This window comes from Danio rerio, chromosome 25, assembly GCF_052040795.2.
Source record: "Danio rerio strain M-AB ecotype USA chromosome 25, GRCz13ab, whole genome shotgun sequence".
In the NCBI taxonomy this organism is placed as follows: Eukaryota; Metazoa; Chordata; class Actinopteri; order Cypriniformes; family Danionidae; genus Danio; species Danio rerio.
The window spans coordinates 17,750,659-17,774,000 of NC_141045.1; the positions used below are offsets into that span (position 1 = coordinate 17,750,659).

Consider the following 23,342-nt stretch of genomic DNA (forward strand, 5'->3'; position numbering starts at 1 on the left):
CCCAATCCCAATTCTACCCTCAGCCCTTCCCCTTACCCCTTGTTTTGTGCAGTCTCATGAAGGAGTAGGGGTATCCCAATTCTTTTTAGCTTGAAGACGTAGGGCCAAGGGGAAGAGCTAGATACCCCTTTGGACTGAGCACACTCGAAACAAAGGGGTAAGAAAATTTCCCAGAATACACCAGGAATAGCTGCACCCGGAAGTAAGGAGATCCACAATTAGTATTTGACCATTAGTATTTGTTGTCATTATTACAAATGTTTACAGCAAACAAGCACATGTTTTAATATATTCATAACTGCATTCGTGTTTTTAGCAGTACCACACCATTCTGACACTTGATGATACATTTTGTTCACGGATTTGGAACATTGAAATCGCATTTTTTGATCCGAAACCACATTTTACATGTATTTACCCTGTGAATTTAACATGGGAATGCAAATATGAAGCTCATGTGGTTTTTCTGTAAGCGAAAGTCTGAGTTTGGAATGAAAGAGGAGTGGGTAAATAATGGCAACTTTAATTCTCACGGGAACTAACCATTTAAGGAACACACTAGATAAAAAAGTAGAAATCAATATCCTCTCCTTCAAAAACAAGTTTTGCCTATCACATGGAAACATATAACCTCGAGATAAACCTCTCCTATCAGTCAAAGACACATAAAGTGGTCCAATCAGAAAGATGGGTGGCCCGATACCTCCACTCAAGGAAAGCCTTCAGTCATTAGTGGATTTACAACTAACATAAGGCTCTACTTAAGAGGTCCGGAAAAATGTCACCTTTCTGACCTGTCTAAGCTCAGGCCTAAGCCACGCTGCGCCCCTTTGACTGCCATCACTTCACGCTCATTGACTGCGCGCCGCCCAGATTGGAAAGGCCTGTGTCGGTCATTGTCTGTTTCACATCTCCTGAACAAGCGCTGGGTGGTTATTTGATTAAGCCGGTCCAGCAGGAACACTCAGGTTACACAAAATATTAGCCTTCAGCAGAACACGCTCAGGGACAGAACAGTCAAACTCAATGAAGGGCTGACTTAATCAGCTCGGTTTACAGGATTAGCCACAAAATGGCTGACTATTGTGTTTGCCCATGCTCAAGGTGACCAGAGGAAAGCAGATTTATGGCTAAAATACATCATAAACGCTTCTGATTGCTTTTCAGATCTAGTCTCGAGTCAGCACTGTACTCAAAAGCCAGAGTCATCAGGGTAGTTGACAAATAGGCAGTATTTTTTTGTAAGACTGTAAAAATGCATCATAAACTGTAACAGCAAAAATGAAGACAAAACAACTCTTTATAAAGGGAGGATTCCTTTCAGCTTCTCCAAGAAATTTTTGTTTTTGAAGCAATAAAAATAAAATTCTAAATAAAAAAAATAAAAAACTGAAATTCAATATATGATTGTGCAATCATTACTTATTTTTATCTAAAGTAAATGTTGGTAACAATCTCATATATACACAACCCGACAAAAGTCTTGCCGCCTATCTAAGTTTTAGAAACAACAAATAATAACTTGACTGCTGGTTGATCATTTGGTATTAGAAGTGGCTTATATGAAAGGCAAAGGCCAATAGATCACGATTATTTTACCAAAATAAACTATGATCATGCCTTTATTTTTTAAATATTTAATTAGGACAGTAAGGTCTGACTTTGCTTGGACAAAAGTCTTGTCACTTAACAGAACTATTGTACAGTATATAATATAAAGTCATGGTGCAGTGGAATTAATATTGTGTTTGACTGCCATGAGCTTGGAGGACTGCATTCATACATCTCTGCAATGACTCAAATAACTTATTAATAAAGTCATCTGGAATAGCAAAGAAAACGTTCTTGCAGGACTCACAGAGTTCATCAAGATTCTTTGAATTACATTTAGCACATTTCCTCACTAAATGTAAACCCAAACCATGATTTTTCCAACACCAAACTTGACTGATTACTATAAGAATCTTGGGTCATTCTGGGTTTCAATAGGTCTTCTGCAGTATTTGTGATGATTGGATTGCAGTTCAACAGGTGATTCATCTGAAAATCTACCTTCTGACACTTTTCCAAATGATCAACTAGAAGTCAAGTTATTATTTGTTGCTCTTACAACTGGGATCGATGACAACACTTCTGTCAGGTACACTTAAAATCAATATTGAAATAATTAACCTAAATACTGCAACCCCATAAATTCATTACCACAACCAATGTTCATAATGTGTTATTTTGTACTTATTTTTAAATAGTTAGCTTTTTAATGCAAAAGCAAAAAAAAAAAAAAAAAAGTTGTCAACCATTGTTGTGTAAGGTGAAAAAAAATGATCCAAGTAAAAAACCATGTTAATTTAAAAATAAATGTTATTTCAAAATCTCAAATAACTGTACATGACTGATAACAATCTTTTTTTTTTTTTAAGTAAATAAGGTTTTTTAATGAAGTCAATTTTGCAGACTGTTGCGGTAATGAGATTCTTGTATTACTTATTTTGGAAATTATGCTTGAAAAAAGAATTAAACTAAATTATATGTGTATATATTTTTTTAATGTTGACAAACGCTCCAGACTTTATTTCTTATATCGGCAAAAAAAAAGTTAATTTAAAAAATAAAAATAAAAAATTTATGTTTAAAATTTTTTAAACACTTTTCGTGAAAATGGCCTTATGATATAAAAATATTGTGAGAGATTTTCTTCATTGTTGGATACATACATCTATATAGTGCAATGTATGATTTATGATTATAACAAGAAAACATGTCTGTGTGCCTTATGCAGTCTGATTCACAAATGACTTTAATGAATCATTCAAACCAATCATGCACTCTGGTTTTACAGTACTGAAACAGTAGGGATGAATCATTCACTGAACAAACTCTGAAAACGAAAGATGTTCATGAATCAGAAACTGACTAACCAAACGTTTTTTTTGAAATATGTTGGAATCAAAACAAAATATTTTGAATACTTGAGGTTTGTGAAAATTAAAGAAATAGTATATACTTTAATAGTATAACAATTTACTCTTCCTCAAGCAATCCTCTGTGTATCTGCTATTCAAGTGAAATAATAACATATTCTGTCTCTTCCCAGCTTTACAATGGTGATGAATGGTGCCTTTGAATCAACAAAAACAGCATTCATGCTGCACAATAAAATTATTCCATACCTCAGTAGGTTAATGAATGCCTTCTGATGCAAAGCAACAGGCCTATTAGATAAACATTTCCAATTTAATATGTTATGAATAAATGAAAACTAATTCAAACTAAATTTAAAACTAAAATAAAAGCTATTATATAAAGGCTATAATAAAAAAAAGCTCAAACTATTATATTCAATTGCTATTTTTTATTTTGCTATCAATTACCCCTCAAATAAGAAAAATATGCTATTGTATCAATTGCACATACAGTAAGGCGATTTTTAAATTGTTTAAATCTAAGCACAATTATGTTTCCACATTAATTTACAACTGAAATAACAACAATTATTCAGTGTTTTTTTATAACTTGTTTTACTCTGTAAATATATCAGTTAATGGGATAATCCATCCAAAAATATAAATTTAGTCAAGTGGTTCTAAACCTTTAGAAGATTCTTCATTCTATTGAACACAAAAGATGACATTTTGAAAAAAGCTAAAAACCTGTATCCATTGACTTCCATAGTAGAAAAAAACATACCATGGAAGCCAATGGTTACAGTTTTCAAGCTATCTTAAAAATATCTTCAACAGATAAAAAAAAAAAAGTCAACTAGGTTTGGGACAAGTGAATGATGAACAATTGACAGAATTTTCAGTTTTGGATGAACTACCCCTTTAATCGACAGTTTTCGAGACTTTGCATTTCCTTTGTGTCCTCAGAGTTTGAAACCTTTGATGTTGAAATGTTGATGTTCAAAATTAATTGGTAATATAAATTACTTTATTAATTTACTGCTTTTTTATCAATCCATCCAGACAGACAGACAGACAGATATGGGGCATTCTAACAAAAATGTACATTATCTGTCCCTGAAATAAAAAACTAATTTCTATAAGTTGTTCTGTAAAGAAATATGTCATTTATTAGGTTCTCAGATTTTTGTTCTTAATTAAACAAACTTTAATTAACACTTTACAAATGTACAAACCCTGTCACTGTCTTACAGCTTTAATAGTTTTCTTATTCTGAAGACTGTCATTTAGAAAAAAAAGTAGCAGAAATAGCAAGTTTAAGTTGTTATTTTTCAAATTAACTTATTAAAAACATGAAATTATAAACAAATTCTATATATAAACACTAAAACTATATAATACAAATACATTTACAAGTTGAATTGTACGATTCTATGCTTGTTTTTGTATGATTTAAGTAAGACAAGCTTAAGTCAGACTCGGTCACATTTTTTTATGAGTGAAAATGTACGTTTCTGGTAGAATGCCCCATATAAATAAACACACAGCAGCGAACATAAACACACGGTGAACATACCCCAGAAGCACATTAAAATTTAAACTTCAAAGAAAAAATAAAAATTAAAAACAAAAAATAATAAACAATACATTTTAAACAAAAAGTTGTCCCAAAACACAATTTGGAAGTGGATATATATAGAAAACTAAAGTGCTTAATATGACACTGAACCAAAACACCTGTTCACATCATTTTCAAAAGGAAATGATTCCAGAAAATGCCTCCAGTAAATATTACATCAATATTTTGTAGTTTGCATGCATTGCACCTGCCCGAAAGCAGCTGAGTCACTGCAGCACAGACGGCAAGAAAAAAACAACACAGCGATGCATCATGGGGCTGAGAGAAAAAACAAAAAAACAGCCCAGCTCAGGAATCTGCCAACACACACCAGCAAAATACAATCCTGCTATCAGAGCAACAAACTCCTTTGATTTTGCACACCCACACAAGAGCCAATACAGTCATCAGCAGAGATTTATGTCACAGTATTCATGACAAATTCTTCAAGAATGACTTTCCAATAATTGGAAAAAAAACTGCATAGAACAGCGACTTTTTGTCAGATCTTAAAACTAGAACTGCACTTTTAAAAAAAATACTGACATAGTCAATAAAATCATTTAAAGTTTTTATCCTTTAGACATTATCACATCATGTCCTAATTACCATCATTTCGAGGTGACAGCAACAGACCCTTGTACTCAGAATTATGCAATTCTGTGGGGAAAAACACTAAATGATAAAACAAATGTCTATAAATGTGTGTTAGCCAGGTGGTACAGCGGTCATTAATACTAATAGGAGCTCCCAGAAAACTGCCAGTTTGCAAGATACGGGTTATCACAAGTATTTTGAGAACATTCATTTTTACAAGTCGGAATCTTCCAACTACAATATGACCTGAACTCAACAAATTGCTGGATGGACAGACGTACAGACTGATGGAGGAACTAAAATGATTGATAGATAAATAGATTCACCTATTATTCATGCATACGAGTATATATGACCCTTTAAAACTGTAAAAATTTCAGAATTGTTCGTTTTAATTGGCTAAGCATTGTTTTGCTTCAACCTATGTGACTAAAATCTTTTTAGATAGATAAATAGACGAATAGATAAACAAATTGATGGATGGATAAATTGTATAATGAAGGGATGGATGAACAGACGGATGGATGGTATAATGAAGGGATGGATGAATGGAGGGACAGATAGACAGATAGATGATTGTTACGGCTGTTGCCTGTTTGTGTTGTGCTTGCTTGTGTGTCATGACGTCACTCACTGTTTGTTTCCTAGAGTCCGCCCTTGTGCACCTGCGGCGAGTTGTGCTAATTGAATATTGGCTATAAATACAGACCAACACTGAGCAGAGAGAGAGTAGACTTCACAGCCAGTCATCAAGCTTCGTTTTCTTTAATTTACTGTTTTGTTTTCTTTAAGTCTTACTTTGATCGAATTTGTTAATTGCTGGGTTGTTTAGTCTTTGGTTAGTGTTGTATATTTGTTGGAGAACGCAAGTTATTAATTCTTTATTCATTCTTATTTAGTTGTGATACACGATTTGTTTGATTGTTTTGGTTGTAATAAATTTATTAATTTAGACAATTTAGTTCATGTGTCCTCTTTATGTTTCGTTCCCTTTATGAATTCATTATTTTGTGCTGATAAAAAAGGGTTTGTAACAATGATAGACAGATAAATCACAGTACATTAGCATTAGAGTCTTTTAATAAAATATTTTAAAGTTTTAAAAGTTAACCAAAACAGAAAAATTCAGCAAATACTGTGGTTATGTAAAATATTACTACTATTTAATAGAATCGTTTTGGATTTAAATATATTTGAAAACATCAGTTGCTATTCTTATATAATACATCAAAAAACAATCGTTCAAATAATGATTTGCTGCTCACAAAACATTTGTCATTATTAAGCATACACGGAATCTGCGCACACAGCATTCCGCAGATTTTTAGCCCATCATTAATTCTGTTTATTTACTTGAATAAATCTAAGTTTATTCAGTTTTTAAATTAATTACAGTAATATTGACTAATATGAAAATGTTCATCTGATTTATGTACAATGCAGTTTGTACAGTAATATGTTGTGTCTTTTAGTAGAGATATTATATGAGAGACTTACTTTGTTTACCAAATAAAGTGAATCTAATTGGATTTGCTTTTTAAACATTAAATTGAAGTAAAAAAGATTTTTTTTTTCACATATTAATGTTTTAGTTATGATGCTCCCAAAATAATTCAGCAGAAATCAGCAGATTTTTACCAAAATTTTCCGCAGAAATAGCAGAAAATGTCCACAGATTCCGTCTGACCCTAGTCATTATTATTAGAATTATCGCAGAAACAGTTTGCTTCATAATATTTTTATGGAACAAACTTTTTTTTGAATTATGAATAAATAATGTAAAGTTCAAAAGAGCAGCATTTATTCAAAATAGTTTTTTATTAATTGATTAATAAAATAAAGTCTCACTGACCTCAAACTTCTCAACTTCTTACGTGACACTGCAAAAGCAAACCAAGTATCGTTTTATCTAACATAAACTCTGTATTATTTAACAATTAAATGTTCCTCATAATCCAAAAATGGAGCAATTAACAGCAAATCTGATGACCTCATCATAATCCTTGTTGACTAAAACAATCTTCAAGCACCTTCCGGCAGGTATGAGGTCACAGACAGGTGTGCTGAAAACCCAATAAACATGCAACCTGCTTAAAGCAGCAGACCACTAAAAAACTCTTCAGTCAACAGTAAGTCAGCAGTGGTGTTTTCTGTGGTTTCCTGACATCCAGGTGTTTCTTCAGCGGAGGCGCAGTGAATCAGCTCTCATTACCTTGTTAAAAGGGCACAGAGAGGCTGATGGCCCCCCCGGATGACTCACTATGAGTCACAGTCCTTTGGATGACAGATTCATACAGTAAAAACCACTGTGGGGCCTTTCAATTATAGCAGGGCCCCCCAAAACAGGGCTACGGCACGCAGAGAGCATGCCTCAAGGAATCTGTCTATCGCTCAAAGCCCATGAGTCATAGAGAAGTGGCCGTTGACTGCAATTCTATCAAACCTGCGTTAATGCTATTGCATACAAGTTTACTGTGGTCTATAAACTCCTTAGTGGTCAATGTAAGTCTATAAGGGTTTCAACTGTAAGTCAAATGTAAATTACATTATTTTATTGACTAGAGAGCTGAACCTTCATGATCTATCCACTTTATTTTTTATATTGCATTAGTGGTCATTGCAATTTAAATGTGCCCAATCTCATTAGTTTTCATTCATTTTCCTTCATTCCTTCATTTTCTTTTTGGCTTTGTCCCTTAATTATTCTGGGATCGCCACAGCAAAATGAACTGCTGCATTAGCGCATGTTTTTTGGACTTGTGGAGAAACCGGAGCACCCAGAGGTAACCCACGCAAACACGGGGAGAACATGCAAACTCCGAACAAAAATGCCAACTGACCCAGCCAGGGTTCGAACCAGCGACCTTCTTGCTGTGAGGCAATTGTGCTACCCACTGCACCACCGTGCTGCCGCTTTCATTCATAAAAATCTTTTTTTTTGATGACGTCTTGACTTGTTTTAGTTGTATTGATATTGTTTTAATATGTTTGATTGCCAGATGACTATCTTAAAGGATTAAAATGGCATGGAATAACCATAACAATAGCAAAACATTTGAAACAATGTGAGAAAAAAACATGACAGACCAAAAAAAAAGGTCAAATATATTTATTTTTAGTAATTAATTAATGCCATATCAGTAGCATTTTCAACATTCATGGTAACATAATAAATAATATGGTCTATAAAGGAGTTGTGATAAGGTGCTTTTTTGGCACGTTTCTATTTTGAAGAACTGAAATAGACCTCGCCATTGACCAACTAAAAGCTGGTCTAAAATCCAGCAATGAGCATGTTTGTTGGTAAGCATTTGAGTTCAAATGTTTACACGTTACTTAACACGCACAGGATGTGCAGCAATACACATATCTCTACATATGAAAAAAAAAGGATTACAATTTAGAAATAGTTTTGAAACAAATCTTTGTGCTTAACAAACAAAATTAAATATGTGGAGTAATGGATGTCTTCAGTGGAGTGCGTTCCTTATCCTAAAAAGTAACGCAGTAAAGAGTAGAAGAAAAGAGAAAGCAAAGAGGCCAACTGGAGGAGACTCATTCTTTTTCCTCATGTTGCAGAAGGTTTGGTTAACTGTTTTTTGGCTAGTGAGGTGTTCTTCCACTTATAAAGTCCACAATGTACATAGCAAATGTGCCATGGCACGACACAACTGATGCTTAAAAGGAATGGGAGATGAGACTCTCAATGGTTTAATGCACGTTATGCTCAAAACACACCCATAACTCATAAAGAGAATAAGCACAACCCTCTTAGTGGTAAAAATAAAACTGCAAGATTAAAATAAAAATTACTTTATGCGGTTGGAAAAGCCATAATGTAGTCAGAATTCAAAAAGTTCCTATTACTATCTATTTTTCAATGGGGTATATGCCGAAGCATGCAAATAGGACTTTTAATTTGCCATTAACCTGGGTTAAGCGCTTCCGGCGAATTGAATGCCAATGCAAAATCTGGTGCGTTTAAGGTCTGTTTCTTTAAAAATCAGCGATCTCCACTAGCTGATATCCGATTTAAAGTGGGTCTCAGATTGTACAAGAAGCACTGCATTAAATTATATTTTCCCCGTCATATCTTTATAATATGAGCATTTATTTTACCCCAGTATATTTAATGGAGCTTCTGCGTTAGCCTGCCAATTCTGACGGGCGCGTGCGAGTAAACAGCTTTTAGTCTCGTTTAACGCTTGAGCAACTAAATAAATGCTAAAGTTTATTTAACTGAATGTATTTTAATGACATTACAACATCGATGCTGTATAAGGAACCGTATAAAATGGGAAAAAGTTCACAATAACAGGTCACCGGAAGTGTATCAGCATGGGAACAGCACTAGCTCGGCATATACCCTATTCTGTGGCAAATAATACAAAAAAACAATTGAAATAAAAAAGCTATTTATTCGAGAAACCAATACATAAAATTAAGATTTGCTTCATTTACTTCAGTTTTGTTAAATGCATTCAAACTAAAAATTTCTTTCTAGGTTTATAAACATTAATGGATCACTAAATAACTGACAGCCTGAAAAAGACTTCAATTGCAATCGCTTGTTTAGCTTATACAAGCTATTAGCATTCACAAACACCAAAGGCCCCATCACTACACAGCATCTCCATCACTACACAACATCTCCATTCACCTGAGCCTGTTGTTACTGAACTCAAAGACATCTTCAAGTCCGAGCACACTTAACAGTGCGCTTTGTACGCCCTCCCCAGGCGCCAACGTGAGATAGCGCTGACATTTTGTCTCCAAAAAGCCTCACTTACAGGCTCATCCAGTCAAAAAGCATCCCACGGGGAGGCAGATGAGCGCAGAGATTAAGTCTCTATCAGCCCATTACACTTGACCCTTAGTCCTGAACCCAGAGTCTTGCTTACAGCACCTTAGACTTTTGCAGAGGCTCATGGGAAGACATACTGTACTGGAGGTGGGCTCATATGTACACTAAACAAACAAGCGGGACAAAAGACGAGGTCTTATGTAAGCCAGACTGGAATTTGTGCGCATGTTTTGGATGGCGAGAACAAGCGTGTTCATTGTGGGATGTTTGACTGTGGGATTGTGGGTATGAGTTTACCTTCGTCCTGTGTGCTGTCCAATTCCTCCAATACCAGGCTGTTCATGCAGTTGATTTCCCACTCCTGAAGGTCTGTGCTCCAGAGCGCTGGGATCAGCACACGATGGTGACAGCTGGACACCATACCATTAAATATAGACAAAACATTCAAATTAGTTTGACAAACATGTAGTACAAAACTACATTCGTACCCTTTCGAATTTAGTGGCTAATTTGTATGAATTGGGATGATATCATTTGTGCAATTTTGTATGATTTACTTATCCCAAATGACGGTTTAAATGCGGGGTTTGGTGCCACGCCTCCTTTTTAAAATCATATATTTTCGTAGAACTAAACTCACAGGAATTAGTCACTTTACTCACAAACTGTAAAATAGTTCCGCTTTTTCATCAGATCAGGCTGGTTATTGCGGTAAAGGGGGGGAGTGGGGGAATGGGGGAGTACTTAGAAAATTATTTAATGCTTTTTTTATAACCCATTATTTATGGTTTTATTTATTTAACATTGCTTTAGGATAATAGTAAAATAGTGCACTTATAATCTTTAAAATACTTATATAAATATAACCTTCACAGAATCTAAACCTAACAACCTAAACACAAATTATATACAGATATTATAAATAATATAGTGTAACCTTTTACTGTCTATGTACTGTCTGATAATAATAAATTAAACAACTCAATATAGTGAATGTTAATAATAGTGCAGGGCAAATATTAATTCAACAAAATAAAAGTTTTTGACAATTTATCTGTGTGTTATATTTATTTATTATCCATATGTGATACACTCGCACATAAAAGCAAAACTATTTTGTTACATAGACATTTAAAAATATATATAATCTGTATCACATACATATTTATTTTATATTTAAATATAAATAAATAAAAATTCTCAAATATATGTATGCATGTGTATATTTATACAGGTATATACAAAATAAATATACACAGTATACACACATAGTTTAAGTCAAAACAGACTTTTATTTTATGCAATTAATCGTGATTCATTTTTCGCCCCGCACTAGTAAATAAGTACCGTATCATATTGAATAATTTCATATCATTTTTTTAATGCCATGTCAGCTTCGTTGCAAAAGGTCTTCCAAAACAACAACAAATATAATAAATAAAACTAAATTCAAACAAACAAGTTACTTACATCAAAATATTTCTATAAATATGTTTTACAAGTATAGTCAATTTTATACTGTGTAAATACATTTCATCATAATAATCAAATGTAATAGCACAACTTTTTAGATTTACATAGTTGTAGATTTGTGACACTTTATAGTGTCACTTTTCTCAAAATAACATTTGTATAGTTTACAAAGTAAAATGCAGGGTTTCTGCAGGTTTCACCAAGTTAAATAAAAGACTTAAGACACTTTTAAAACTATTATAATTAAAATTTTAGACTTATACAAGGCTAAATGCTGATAATTTTTTTAAATATCCCAGTTAGAAAATATTTTTCCTTAATACAATAACAGAATATTTTCCCTTAATACAATAATAGACACTTTGTTTTATTATAATTTTTTTTCTCAAATATATCCATTCACAAACCCTAAAAACCTTACCAAGAATAGTACAAAACATGGTTGTCAATTACTGCAGTCTACAATAATAATAATTTAATAATAAAACAATTTAGGTCAGGTCAGTATCCTCTGCAGTAAATAAATGGAGAACTTTTAAGCATGTCACTGTAAGGAAACGTTTTAAAATGTTACTGTAAGGGAAAGTAATTAAATGCTATTTTTAAGTCTTATTGAGATGGATTGTTGATGATTGTATGGCTGCTAAGGGCCAGATTGGGCAGCTACACACGAACAAAAGAAAATTCTGAACATTTCAGTAGATTCAAGACTTTTTAAAGCCTAAAATTTAGCTTTTGAGATTTAGGACAAAAAAGTTGATTTAGGACATTTTACTTATATAGTAAATAATATCTGGACAATTTACTTTAAAATCGCAATGACAATTCCTTAATTGTATAATATAATATTTGTAATTACAAATAATATAAGCATAAATAATTATACATTTTAAAAAGTACACTATTTAAATCATCATATTATAAAAACTTGACACTGGCCAAAAAGGAAGGCCTTTTTTATAAATGGTTTTGTAACATTATTGCATGCTTTAATCAATTTGGACAAAAATTTGTTTTAAGCCGCAGCCAGCGAACTAGAAATGATAACGTCACAGATTTAAAAAAGAAAAAGCCACTCAATCTCTTCTTTCTCTTACTATTAAAAGCCAACAGTGTCCCTGTGCCTGCCTGTGTTTAACGTCACTGTGAGTTACGTAAGCCCTGAAGTGGCCTTGTCAGTAAAAAAAAAAAAAAGCGCACACAAATGGTCTGTCAAGGCTTTTTAGTGGGCAACACATCAACAGGACTGAATGGCAAGAGGAGCGGGTGAGTTTTGTCCCTCTTCTGAAGGACTGGCATTGTCTAACCGCATCACAGTGGACAGTAAAGAGCCAGACTGAGCTGACGTCAAACTGTGGCTCCCTGATTTAAAGATTACATAAGAACAACTCCACATGAAATGCAGAAATTAAACTGCAGATTCAGTCATGCTGGCTGGAGAAAAAAAAATAAACAAAACAAAAAAAAACATTACTTGTGATTGAAAGAAATGTCAAGTTTACAATGGTTAGAGTTTTGTTTATTTCTAAAAGATTTGTGTAAAATAATGTTAAAGTTTAAACATATATGATAGTTTTTCATCAAAATTATTAAATACTATTCAAATAAAACAAATTGCACAATTACAATGTTAAAGAGGTTATTTCTTCACGTTTTTCAAAGATTTTGGAAGTCTTCAAAGGTTGAAAAACCTTATTTTACTTGATCTCTGTATGATTTGGTAAAATAATTTTGGTTTTAAAAATTACTGACAATTTGTCACAGCAGGTGGAAATACTGACTAATAGTTTACATTTTGCAAAGGTTTAAAACTCTTTTTGGGCTAATAATTCTGACTTCAACTGTATATATGAAGAGTTCAGATGCAAAAACCTTGTTAGTGCAATATAAAATTTTCTTCTAAAATAAGCATTTTTCATAGGCTCCCATGTTTTGATAAGGTAATTTCACTTATGGCAAAGGATAGATAATCACTTTAAGCATGAAATAACTAAATATAAACATAAGAGGTTAATAAAGTTATATAATAGTGTGTGCATGTGTGTGTGTGTGTGTGTGTGTGTGTGTGTGTATATATATATATATATATATATATATATATATATATATATATATATATATATATATATATATTAGCGCTGTCAAAATTACACGTTAAAGCATGCTATTAATTTGAAATAATTAACACGTTAAAAAAAATTTACGCAATTAACGCAGTTTTTTTTTTTCCTGTTGTGGCCAGGGCAGACGCTGGGCAGTTTACCGCCGTTTCGACGTACTTTTGGGGCCGGGCTGATCATCTTCTTATGATCTGATCGGCCCATAAAACACTTAGCAGACTGTCATGTCTTTCTGCCTCAATAATTGATGGTGCTGTGTGAGCTGTCACGCTCTGAAAGTAAGATGTTTATTTTCCAGACAGAGCGCCTGTGTGACATAATCTGCAGCCCATTAGTTCATTTCTTTATTGACATTGGGCTGACCCAATCACAATCTTCCATGTTGGGCTCTGTGTAACGTAGGTGTGTATTCGTCAAAATAGCCGAGAGTCACGCCTGTTTCTCACACGCGAGTTCGCGCTGCGGGAGAGCAGGCTTTTGCGTCTGCACTCTGCAGAGGGGCACACATCAATATATTCCTGTCTATTCTATCTAGTTACCTATCTGTCCATATACATATACTTTTTAAACTTTTAATCTGCACCAAGGCCGCAGCAACTTCCTCCTATAATGCTGTTTCCTTAACTTGCAAGTCTTTATTTTACAAATGACAAAGAATGTTCGCATGCACAGATTTTCAACAGTTTATTATTATTATTATAATTTTCCATATCTGCAATGACTGTATTTTGGCTTTTTTTTGCAGTCCACTTAGAATCCAATATGGAAATCAATGTTTTCCTTATTGGCATTGATTGTTTTGAAATTCAAATGTCATTAACATGCCTTTGTTTTATTTCTGTAATAAATATGGCTGTCAAGCCAGGATCTTGATGGTTTATTGTGGGTATGTTGTTTACATAAAGAAATCTGTGTTACAAGTGAACAAAAATTCTAATAATGAATTATATTTTGAATTTAAACAGTATTTGTCTTGCGTTTACATTCATTTTACACTCGAATAGACAAAATTACAAGTTTTAGTCTTTTAAATACGATTAATCGCGATTACTTTTTTTTAGAAGTGCGATTAATTAGTTAATTTTTTTTAATCGATTGACAGCACTAATATATATATATATATATATATGCTTCTCTATTTCAAAATATTTACTATATTAATGATGTCCTCATTTATTACATTTTAAATCAGGTATTTTTTTATTTTAATACGTTTTCTTAAAAAGTTGATGCGTTTATGGGCTTGTTTTTTTAATGCCCAAGTATTAGATGTTCTGGTCTCCAACTTCACTTGGACGTTTTAGGGGCCGATCACACTGCTTTTCAGTTCTGAAAACATAATTTTGATGACTTTATAAAAGAGCAGTGTGCTGTGTTTTGTATGTTGCTAGGCACCCACTGTATCAATACTCTTGGTGTTAAGAGTGTGTGACGTTGAGAAGAGTTGCAAAAAAACTAGTTGCCGATTGAAAACCATTTAAATCGGCAGCTCTCTATACAAAAGAAGGCACTCTGTGTGATTAGGGGCTATGACGGGTTTCAGAAACTTAAAGAGATAGATCACATAAAAATTCAAATGTCCTCACTCTAAATGTTTATAAATTCATTTCTTCTGTTAAACAAACCAAGACATTTGGAAAAATGTCAGTCAAAATCAGGGAGTGGGTGTTTTCTTTTTGTTTTTTTACAAAATTCTTTAATATTTTTGTATTGTGTTTAACAGAAGAAACTCAACCAGTTTTAAAGTAAGTCAGTAAATGATGGCAGAATTTGAATTATGGGTGAACAATCCTATCAAATACTGTTATAAACCATCTTAAGTTGTATTCTTGAATTCATTTTAAGAGTTAAGGCAAAACTACTTGTTTTTCTTTTGGCCGCTTTGTTTTCTTCCGCTTCACTCTTTGGCCTCTTAAGGCAAGAGCTTGGTTCTCAGACGGCTCATTTCTCTGCCCAGCAAAATCCTGATACTGTGAATCAGAGCGGGGCATTTAGGCTTGACCTTGTCGGCAGTGCCGTGGTGCCAGGCGAGCAACGTGAACCCGTTCCCTGATGTGTAGGAGCTTTGTGCTGACTGCCATCTGCATGTCAATGCCAAATATCCCCTTTGAAACCGGCAAATGGCTTCGTTTGCCCTTATAATCCTGTAAAGTGGCTGACAAAGCGCATGGGCAGAAGCGTCTCTTGCCAAGCCACAACAAATATCGATTTTGAATGTGAACTGAAAACCATTCGCAAACACGAGTGTTATTTGTGCATAAGCGTATAAAAGGAATCTGGTTTGCATTCAGTCAAAGGATTCTTTACACAGAGTATTGTATATACAGCGGCCTTAGAAACTATTTAACAACTTGACAATATAGCCTGGCTTTATATATCTGAGTTCAGCTCGAGTAATTCAAGTGGAACTCATGGGCAAATCACCATAGCAACTGTTACATCAGCACATAAACATATCAGTCATCAAATCCCATACATTTATGTTTGAAGTCTGTCGACAGAAAAGCATTAATGTTTCCTCATATGTAAATAAAAGTTTAGCAAATTTATTTTTATACTGCATATTATGTTTCATTCCATCTTTAAGCATGCAAAAATCTAGTTTAACTTGTTTAAACATATAAAATCATGCAAAAATAAAATGGAGAAACTGAGAATATTTTTAAGACAGCTGACTTTATTTTTTGCAAAAAAAAAAAAAAATTAAAAAAAAAAAATAATAAAAATATATATATATATATATATATATATATATATATATATATATATATATATATATATATATATATATACATACATACATACATACATACATACACACACACACACACACACACGCACACATCAGAGGTTTAGATACACTTTTAGGCAACACAATACCCATGTTTTGTTCAATACTTTAAGAAACCTAGTTTTGGTAGAATAATTCTGATTTTCAATCAATTACAACATTTATCAAACATTTACTGAACTGCTATTCTGATCAGCCATTATTTTCTGAAATCATAATGTTTAAATGACAAGAAATGTGGAAGAAATCAGACCGTAAAAAAAACAGCAGCATTTTACTTGAACCCATACCTACATTTTAAGTGGTCTCTTAAAGAGCCCCCATTTTGGGTTTTTGAAAATGACCTCATGCAGTGTGTAACACAGCTCTAAGTAAAGTGAAATATCCAGCTAAGGCTTGAATCTGAAAATTGCATCGTGTTTAAAACTATCGATTCATCTATAAAAGGGTCAACTCATAGTGGTTCGAATGAATCGTCTCTGCATTAAGTCTTTAGCCATGCTGGTGTGACGACGATAGAGAAATCAAGCCCCGCCCATTTGCTGCCCCGCAGACCTAAGAAAATTGAACCCCCCGGCCCCACCCACAAATACTGTAAAAAGAAAAGAAAGAAGACACTGTAGCAGATCCCGGCTGAATCATGTCGTGAAAAAATTAGTTATTTTCCCTACCCGAAGATGAGGCTGTGAAGAGTCAGTGTTTGAAGTTTATCTTTACAAAAATACCTCAGCATTATAGCCCCAGCCCGTGCTGTGTTCCAGTCATTTTTTCAATTACAACGGGGAATTTATTGACCGTTTGTAAAAGGGAGAATCAGAAAAGACTATATAGCACTTTGAAGAGCTTGACAGGAACTTCACAAGGCACAGTTTATGGATCAGTTTCTTCCTTCATTTTATATGTGTAAGTATAATAAAAATGGTTGCCTCCTTGTTTTCTCTAGCTTGCAACTTATGTATTTAATTGTGTTTTGTTAATTGTACCCACTTGTATTATATCTGCGTAACTTTTTATATTCTCATATCGTGTGTAAAAACACGCTGAAAATGGGACGTGTGCCACTTTGTTTGTGAGCTCGTGTTCCATTGCCGTTTGACGTTGCTATGGCCACCGTCAGCTGTTCCTACACATGTGCGGCAAAATAGTTCAGCTTTTGCTACTGTGTGAATTAATACCGAATGTGTGTCGTTGTTTTCAACTTAAAGTTAAGAATAGAGCAATATACTGGTGTTTATCTGCATTGCTTTAATACACTCCTGCATTGGGCTCACAATCTGCAATCTGACTACTTCAAAATTGTTGATTAGCCGGGTTGAGCATTTCTCTGTCTCGTGCTGAAAGCAGTCGACCAATCACAACCGACAGGGTCATCGGACCAATCAGCGCAGATTAGTATCACGCTAAGGAGGGGTTTGGGAACAAATGAATCACTGAACGAATCATATGAGAGTTCATGGGATAATTAGGTAAAAAAAGCCACATTATAAGACAATGAAAGGGTTTTAGACCTTGCATACATGTTAGACCCCTAAAAACTAAAATATGACCCCTTTTAAATGCATGATAGGGGCTTTTTAAAATTGTTTTATCATAGCACATATAGAAAGTAAATATAAAAACAAATTATTTATCAAAACTACTAAATTGATATTTTTGTTTTCTATTATCTTAATCCATCATATTGTACTGTAAAAGTCAGTGGAGATACAAAATTGTCAAAATTCAGTGCATGTGCACGTGGTACATGTTGGATGATAGGTTAATAAATAATAAATAAATGAACAAACATTGAATTTATTGAAATCCATATCTATTAAATCCTTTAAATTAAAAATTAAAAACTACCAAATGTTATGTAAACTTAAGCAAACCTCAAAACAAATGTCCGTTTTTTATATTTTAGCTGATATTTTTGTGATGCCAGTATTCCCCTGTAACATTTTAATGATTAAATTTTAATGTAACATTTTTAACAATTAATGATTTATGATTGTTTACCTAAAAGCAAAATGTTTACACTGACTATCAGTTATAGCTCATTAACATGAAAATGATCATTTAATATCAGGGCACTCACATGTCTATAGGCACTCGCAGTAGAAGAGGTAAAACTGTGGCCTCCTCAGTCATAATCATAATACGAGACTCCAGAAGCAGAATAATGGTGAGCCCGGTGCGAAATACAGCCTGCAATCCTGCAAAAAAACACCAAGATTTAACCAGATCGCGTTCAGAAAAACCTGTTTGGAAACGGCACTAAAATTGCACACTTTGATAAGTAAATATGCCAGCTAGACACTTGAGATGGTATTTTTGTAGCACAAACAAGAAAAAGGGGTTAATACCATGCAGCATTATAAGATCCCAGATGGCCAACACTGAGTCCCAGCACGGCAGAGAGGTGAAGAGAGTGAGAAACCACTGCATGATGAAATGCACACAAGACACCCCGAGAGTCTCCTAAACAACAACACACTGCTGTCAATGTCTGATACCCAGGATTTGTCTTTAAAAACAGGTCATATTTATTATGCAAACATGAAAAAAAATTATAAACTGCAAAAAAGCATACACACATATCCAAATCTAAATGTGTTGCATTAGATTTATGAGCACTTGAGTAATTGTCACAGATGGCACAATCCAAAAACTTAATCAAAAAATCAAAAGTGTCCAGAAATGAGCTTAATTATAGAAGCATGCTTTTTAAAACTGCGTTGGTTAATTAAAGCTAGAATTGAATTTTAAAATGACCAATTTATGCCGCTGTGTATAAGGATATAACCGCCGGTATCAGAAGGTTTCAATAACATGTTTGCCAGTACAAACTGAAAACATCCTAGAATTTGAATTGCAATCATGGTGATCACTTTCTTCATTTAAGTTTACTTCATTTACTTTAAAATCTTTCATATATTAAACAATCCTCAGAGATGTCCAAAATGGATCAAAAAAATCTTTTGAAATGCATCAGAAACAAAGGTTTTCACCAGTGGCATTGCTAGATCTATTTATTAGGCCACAGGTCTCAGTAAAAACTTGCTGTTCCCCAATAAAAGCTTTAATTTACTTTAGTGTATAATTTAACAGTGATAATCCCAGAATAAATTTTTTATATATTTCCTATCTATATGTATTTTATATATATATATATATATATATATATATATATATATATATATATATATATGTGTGTGTGTGTGTGTGTGTGTGTGTGTGTGTATATACATACTTACAGGAGGGCCTGTGTCCTAGTAGAGGGTTATGTCTAGCAAAACCCCTGGTTTTCACACGGACACTGTCATTGTAAAACAATTAGAACTGTTTGTCCGAGTAAGCAACAGTAATAAAAAGGGAGAGGTCAGGGTTTACTTATAGGCCAAACCAAAAAAAATAAATTAATTAATAAAAAAAAATAAACAACTTAAATAATTATTAAAAACAAACACACACACACACACACACACACACACACACACACACACACACACACACACACACACACACACACACACACATAGGACTTGGCACATGAACGAATAAAAGTTTGTAACAGCAAAAGTGTGAATTTAAGGCCCCTTCAAAATGCAGTTCTTTTCATTCACGCATGAGGGCAAACAGAAGTTAGAAAAGGTTGAGTGATACATATATGGAGTAGGCTGGGTCTTAAATGTGTCAAGAGGTCATGCTGTTGCAAGTACCATTAAACACAAAAACGACGGCTGCTGAGAGAGAGAAGAGTTTCATAAACATCTGTCAAACAGCCATCTCCATGAAAAGCGGCACCATAGTGTGTCATATCTTCACATTGTTTTCTATTTGCCATGGTCAGACACTGAATCATGCCACCGGTGTCTGCAAACCCATAGAGAAGATGTGGCGTGAAGATGTGGACTTTTTCGCCAAGTGTGTGACCCCCTCAGACTCTTTAAAATCTTTCTGCAACTGATTGTACAGATGTGTATGCATCTGTACCAGCTATTGCTACTCGACACTCCAGTGTATTCAAATGGCTAGTAATGCTCTTTTGGATGTTGCCCTCGAATTGGGGTAATTGTCAAGGACCAATGGTGGCTTAATTGTGTTTTGGGGCCAAAACAAACGCAAAAAGAACTGTTTCAGTCTAAATTTGTTAGAAATTATGCCATTTCAGTTCTTTCTTTGATATTGTTTGAAGTATAAAAGGGCCTTAATAACATATATTTTTTTAATATAATGATGTATTCCGCTAAGTAGTTGCACTTTGCTCAGTTTGTGAGTTAGCAGCATCATCTTTTCTCCTGTTCTGCTGTCTAGTAGCTCAGCTTTTAGACAGCTGCGCTGACTCAACACACTGCAAGAAGAAAATCCCATAAGAGTTCACCAAACAGCACAAATGCTCCGAGGAGGCAGACAGACACCACTAAAAAAAAACAGGGGAGCTCATTTGAAAGCCCTCAGGAGGAGGTATTTATGACACAATGACAAATCTATGAGGGACGGTAAATGCGAAACGGATCTCAAGAGAAAAACAGTGATCTATACAAACACTAGTGGGCTGAGACATTTAAAGCACAGTGTGTTATGTAGCAGGTACTCATTTTTTATCAGTGGAGACCTTCAAGATCTAGGTTTTTAGAAACTAAGGGAAAAAGAAGGTTCTGTTGCTATAAAAGTGTGTTGGGATGTGGGTCCTGATTAGGATGTGAGCCAGCAATGATATTCATAAACACAGATACAAGTATAAATCACAGTATATTTTAGAGGTATTATGTAATTATGTCTGTGTAAATGTAGCTAGACATACATACATGTGTGTGTGTGTGTGTATATGTACCCTACCTGACACCTATCCTGTCACCTATCCAAAATTTAGGAACAACAAATAATAACTTGACCTTTCCTTGATCATTTGGTAGCACAAATGGCTTATATAAAAGACATACCTCTAGATAACGCTTATTTTACCAAAATAAAATATGATCATGCCTTGATTTTTAAGTATTTAATTAGGACAGTAAAGTCTGTCTTTTCTTAGACAATTCTTCTCACAGAACAGAAATGATGTGCAATATAGAATATGCAGTCATGGTGCAGTGGAAACAGAATTAACATTGTGTATGACTCCCATGAGCTTGGAGGACTGCATCTGTACATCTCTGCAATGACTCAAATAACTTATTAATAAAGTCATCTGGGATGGCAAAGAAAGCGTTCTTGCAGGACTCCCAGAGTTCACAAAGGTTATTTGGATTCATATTCAGTTGCTCCATATTACCTCAGACATGCTTAATAATGTTCATTTCTGGTGACTGAGCTGGCCAATCCTGGAGCACCTTGATCTTCTTTGCTTTCAGGAACTTTGATGGGGAGGCTGAAGCATGAGAAGGAGCGTTATTCTGATGAAGATTTTGCCCTCTAATGTGGTGTATTATGTACGTAATGGGCAGCACAAATGTCATGTTACCTCAGGCTGTTGATGTTGCCATCCACACTGCAGATCTTTCAACACACCCATACTGAATGTAAACCCAAACCATGATTTATCCTTCATCGAATGTGATCTACATGTGACCTTCATCTAATGTGAGAATCTTGGATTTATGCGGGTTCCAATAGGTCTTCTGCAGTATTTGTGATGATTGGGATGCAGTTCAACAGATGATTCATCTGAAAGATCTACCTTCTGCCACTTTTCCAAATTATTATTTGTTGCTTTTTGAACTAGGATCGACGACAAGATGGTTTTCAGGTAGTGTATGTATGTATTTCCCAGTGTTGGGTTGCGGCTAAAAGGGCATCCGCAGTGCAAAACATATAATGAAAAAGTTGGCGGTTCAATCTGCTGTGGCGACCCCTGATTAATGAAAGGACTAAGCCAAAAAGGGAACTATATATATATATATATATATATATATATATATATATATATATATATATATATATATATATATATAGTAACATTCATATATGATAATAAAAAAAATAGCATACAAATACTGCATCTACAAAATATGAATAAAAAGGACATTTTCTATCAAATATTTTGTGATTAAGTTTTTGCTTTTGTTTTGTTTGTTTTTAATAAAAGTGCTCAAATCATTCTTTTAGCAAATATTCATATAGTTCATAATTCTCACCAAGTGCTGGAAGAGCAGGGGTTTCCTGTGCTTCAGGAGCTGGTGAAAAACCAACGCTTGATGCTGAATCCTGAAATAAAATAAATTAATCAAGAGATACAATGTTTAACTAGGTAAATTGAATGAAAACAAGACTATTCAAGCAATAAATTACTGGAAGTCAAATTATTAGTCAAATATTTACACTATATACATGATTACTAACTTAAGCAGATTTCCCAACTGATGCTTACACAAAATAAAGAATAACTATTTTTGCTGTACAGTTGAAGCTCTCACTTTTTCATGGATGAATCAAAAAGCTCTGAGAGATATTTGGGCTTCTCCAACAGAGCAACCAGAGCCCAGAAAGCCTCTTCTTCAGACAAGATCATCAGGAGCACAGCAGCTATATAGGACATCCCTGAGCAGAAAGAACAATCCTTAAGGCATCACATGCTTTCATTATGGCCTGAATGTCAAGGACAAACTAACAAAATTAGCTCCTTAGGAAAAAAAAAGGCAAACAATATTATGACCATGTCATACAATAAGTAGCAAGATGGAACTTGACTGCCCTCTGGAGACTGAATAATCAGTATGCAGTGAACTCTAATATGCCACAAGAGAACACTCGCTAAGTTCAAAATTTGAGTAATGCCAGTGACCTCATTTGAAGAAGCACAGACCGTTCATTACCCTGTACGTATCCAATCAGAGGATTATATCTGGCGAAGGCAGAAAGAACTCTGAAGAGCTTGGCCTGGCCCTCGATGGCTTCTGGACGGTCTCCCATCAGAGTCCGATGTGTTGGAAAAGACCTTTCTATATGAGCAAATAAGAGATTGTAAATAACTGACACTATATACAATGCTAAGGTGATAAAAAATAAAACATCTGATGGTAAAATTGCTGTTTGTAGGTTTTTGACTTCTCAA

The 23,342-nt window shown here is 34.1% G+C and overlaps 1 protein-coding gene across 1 annotated transcript in view; it reads right to left on the minus strand.

Annotated features, from left to right (window-relative positions):
* si:ch211-266k8.4 overlaps positions 1-23,342 on the minus strand; it is an 80,150-nt gene that overhangs the window by 47,469 nt on the left and 9,339 nt on the right. Inside the window, exons 5-10 of the mRNA XM_087312036.2 lie at positions 23,104-23,229; positions 22,705-22,828; positions 22,426-22,495; positions 18,652-18,766; positions 18,384-18,501; positions 10,220-10,332 (exon numbers count right to left, since the gene is read on the minus strand). Of these exons, the coding sequence (XP_087168162.1) occupies positions 10,220-10,332; positions 18,384-18,501; positions 18,652-18,766; positions 22,426-22,495; positions 22,705-22,828; positions 23,104-23,229 (666 nt within the window). The remainder of the gene's footprint in view (positions 1-10,219; positions 10,333-18,383; positions 18,502-18,651; positions 18,767-22,425; positions 22,496-22,704; positions 22,829-23,103; positions 23,230-23,342) is intronic.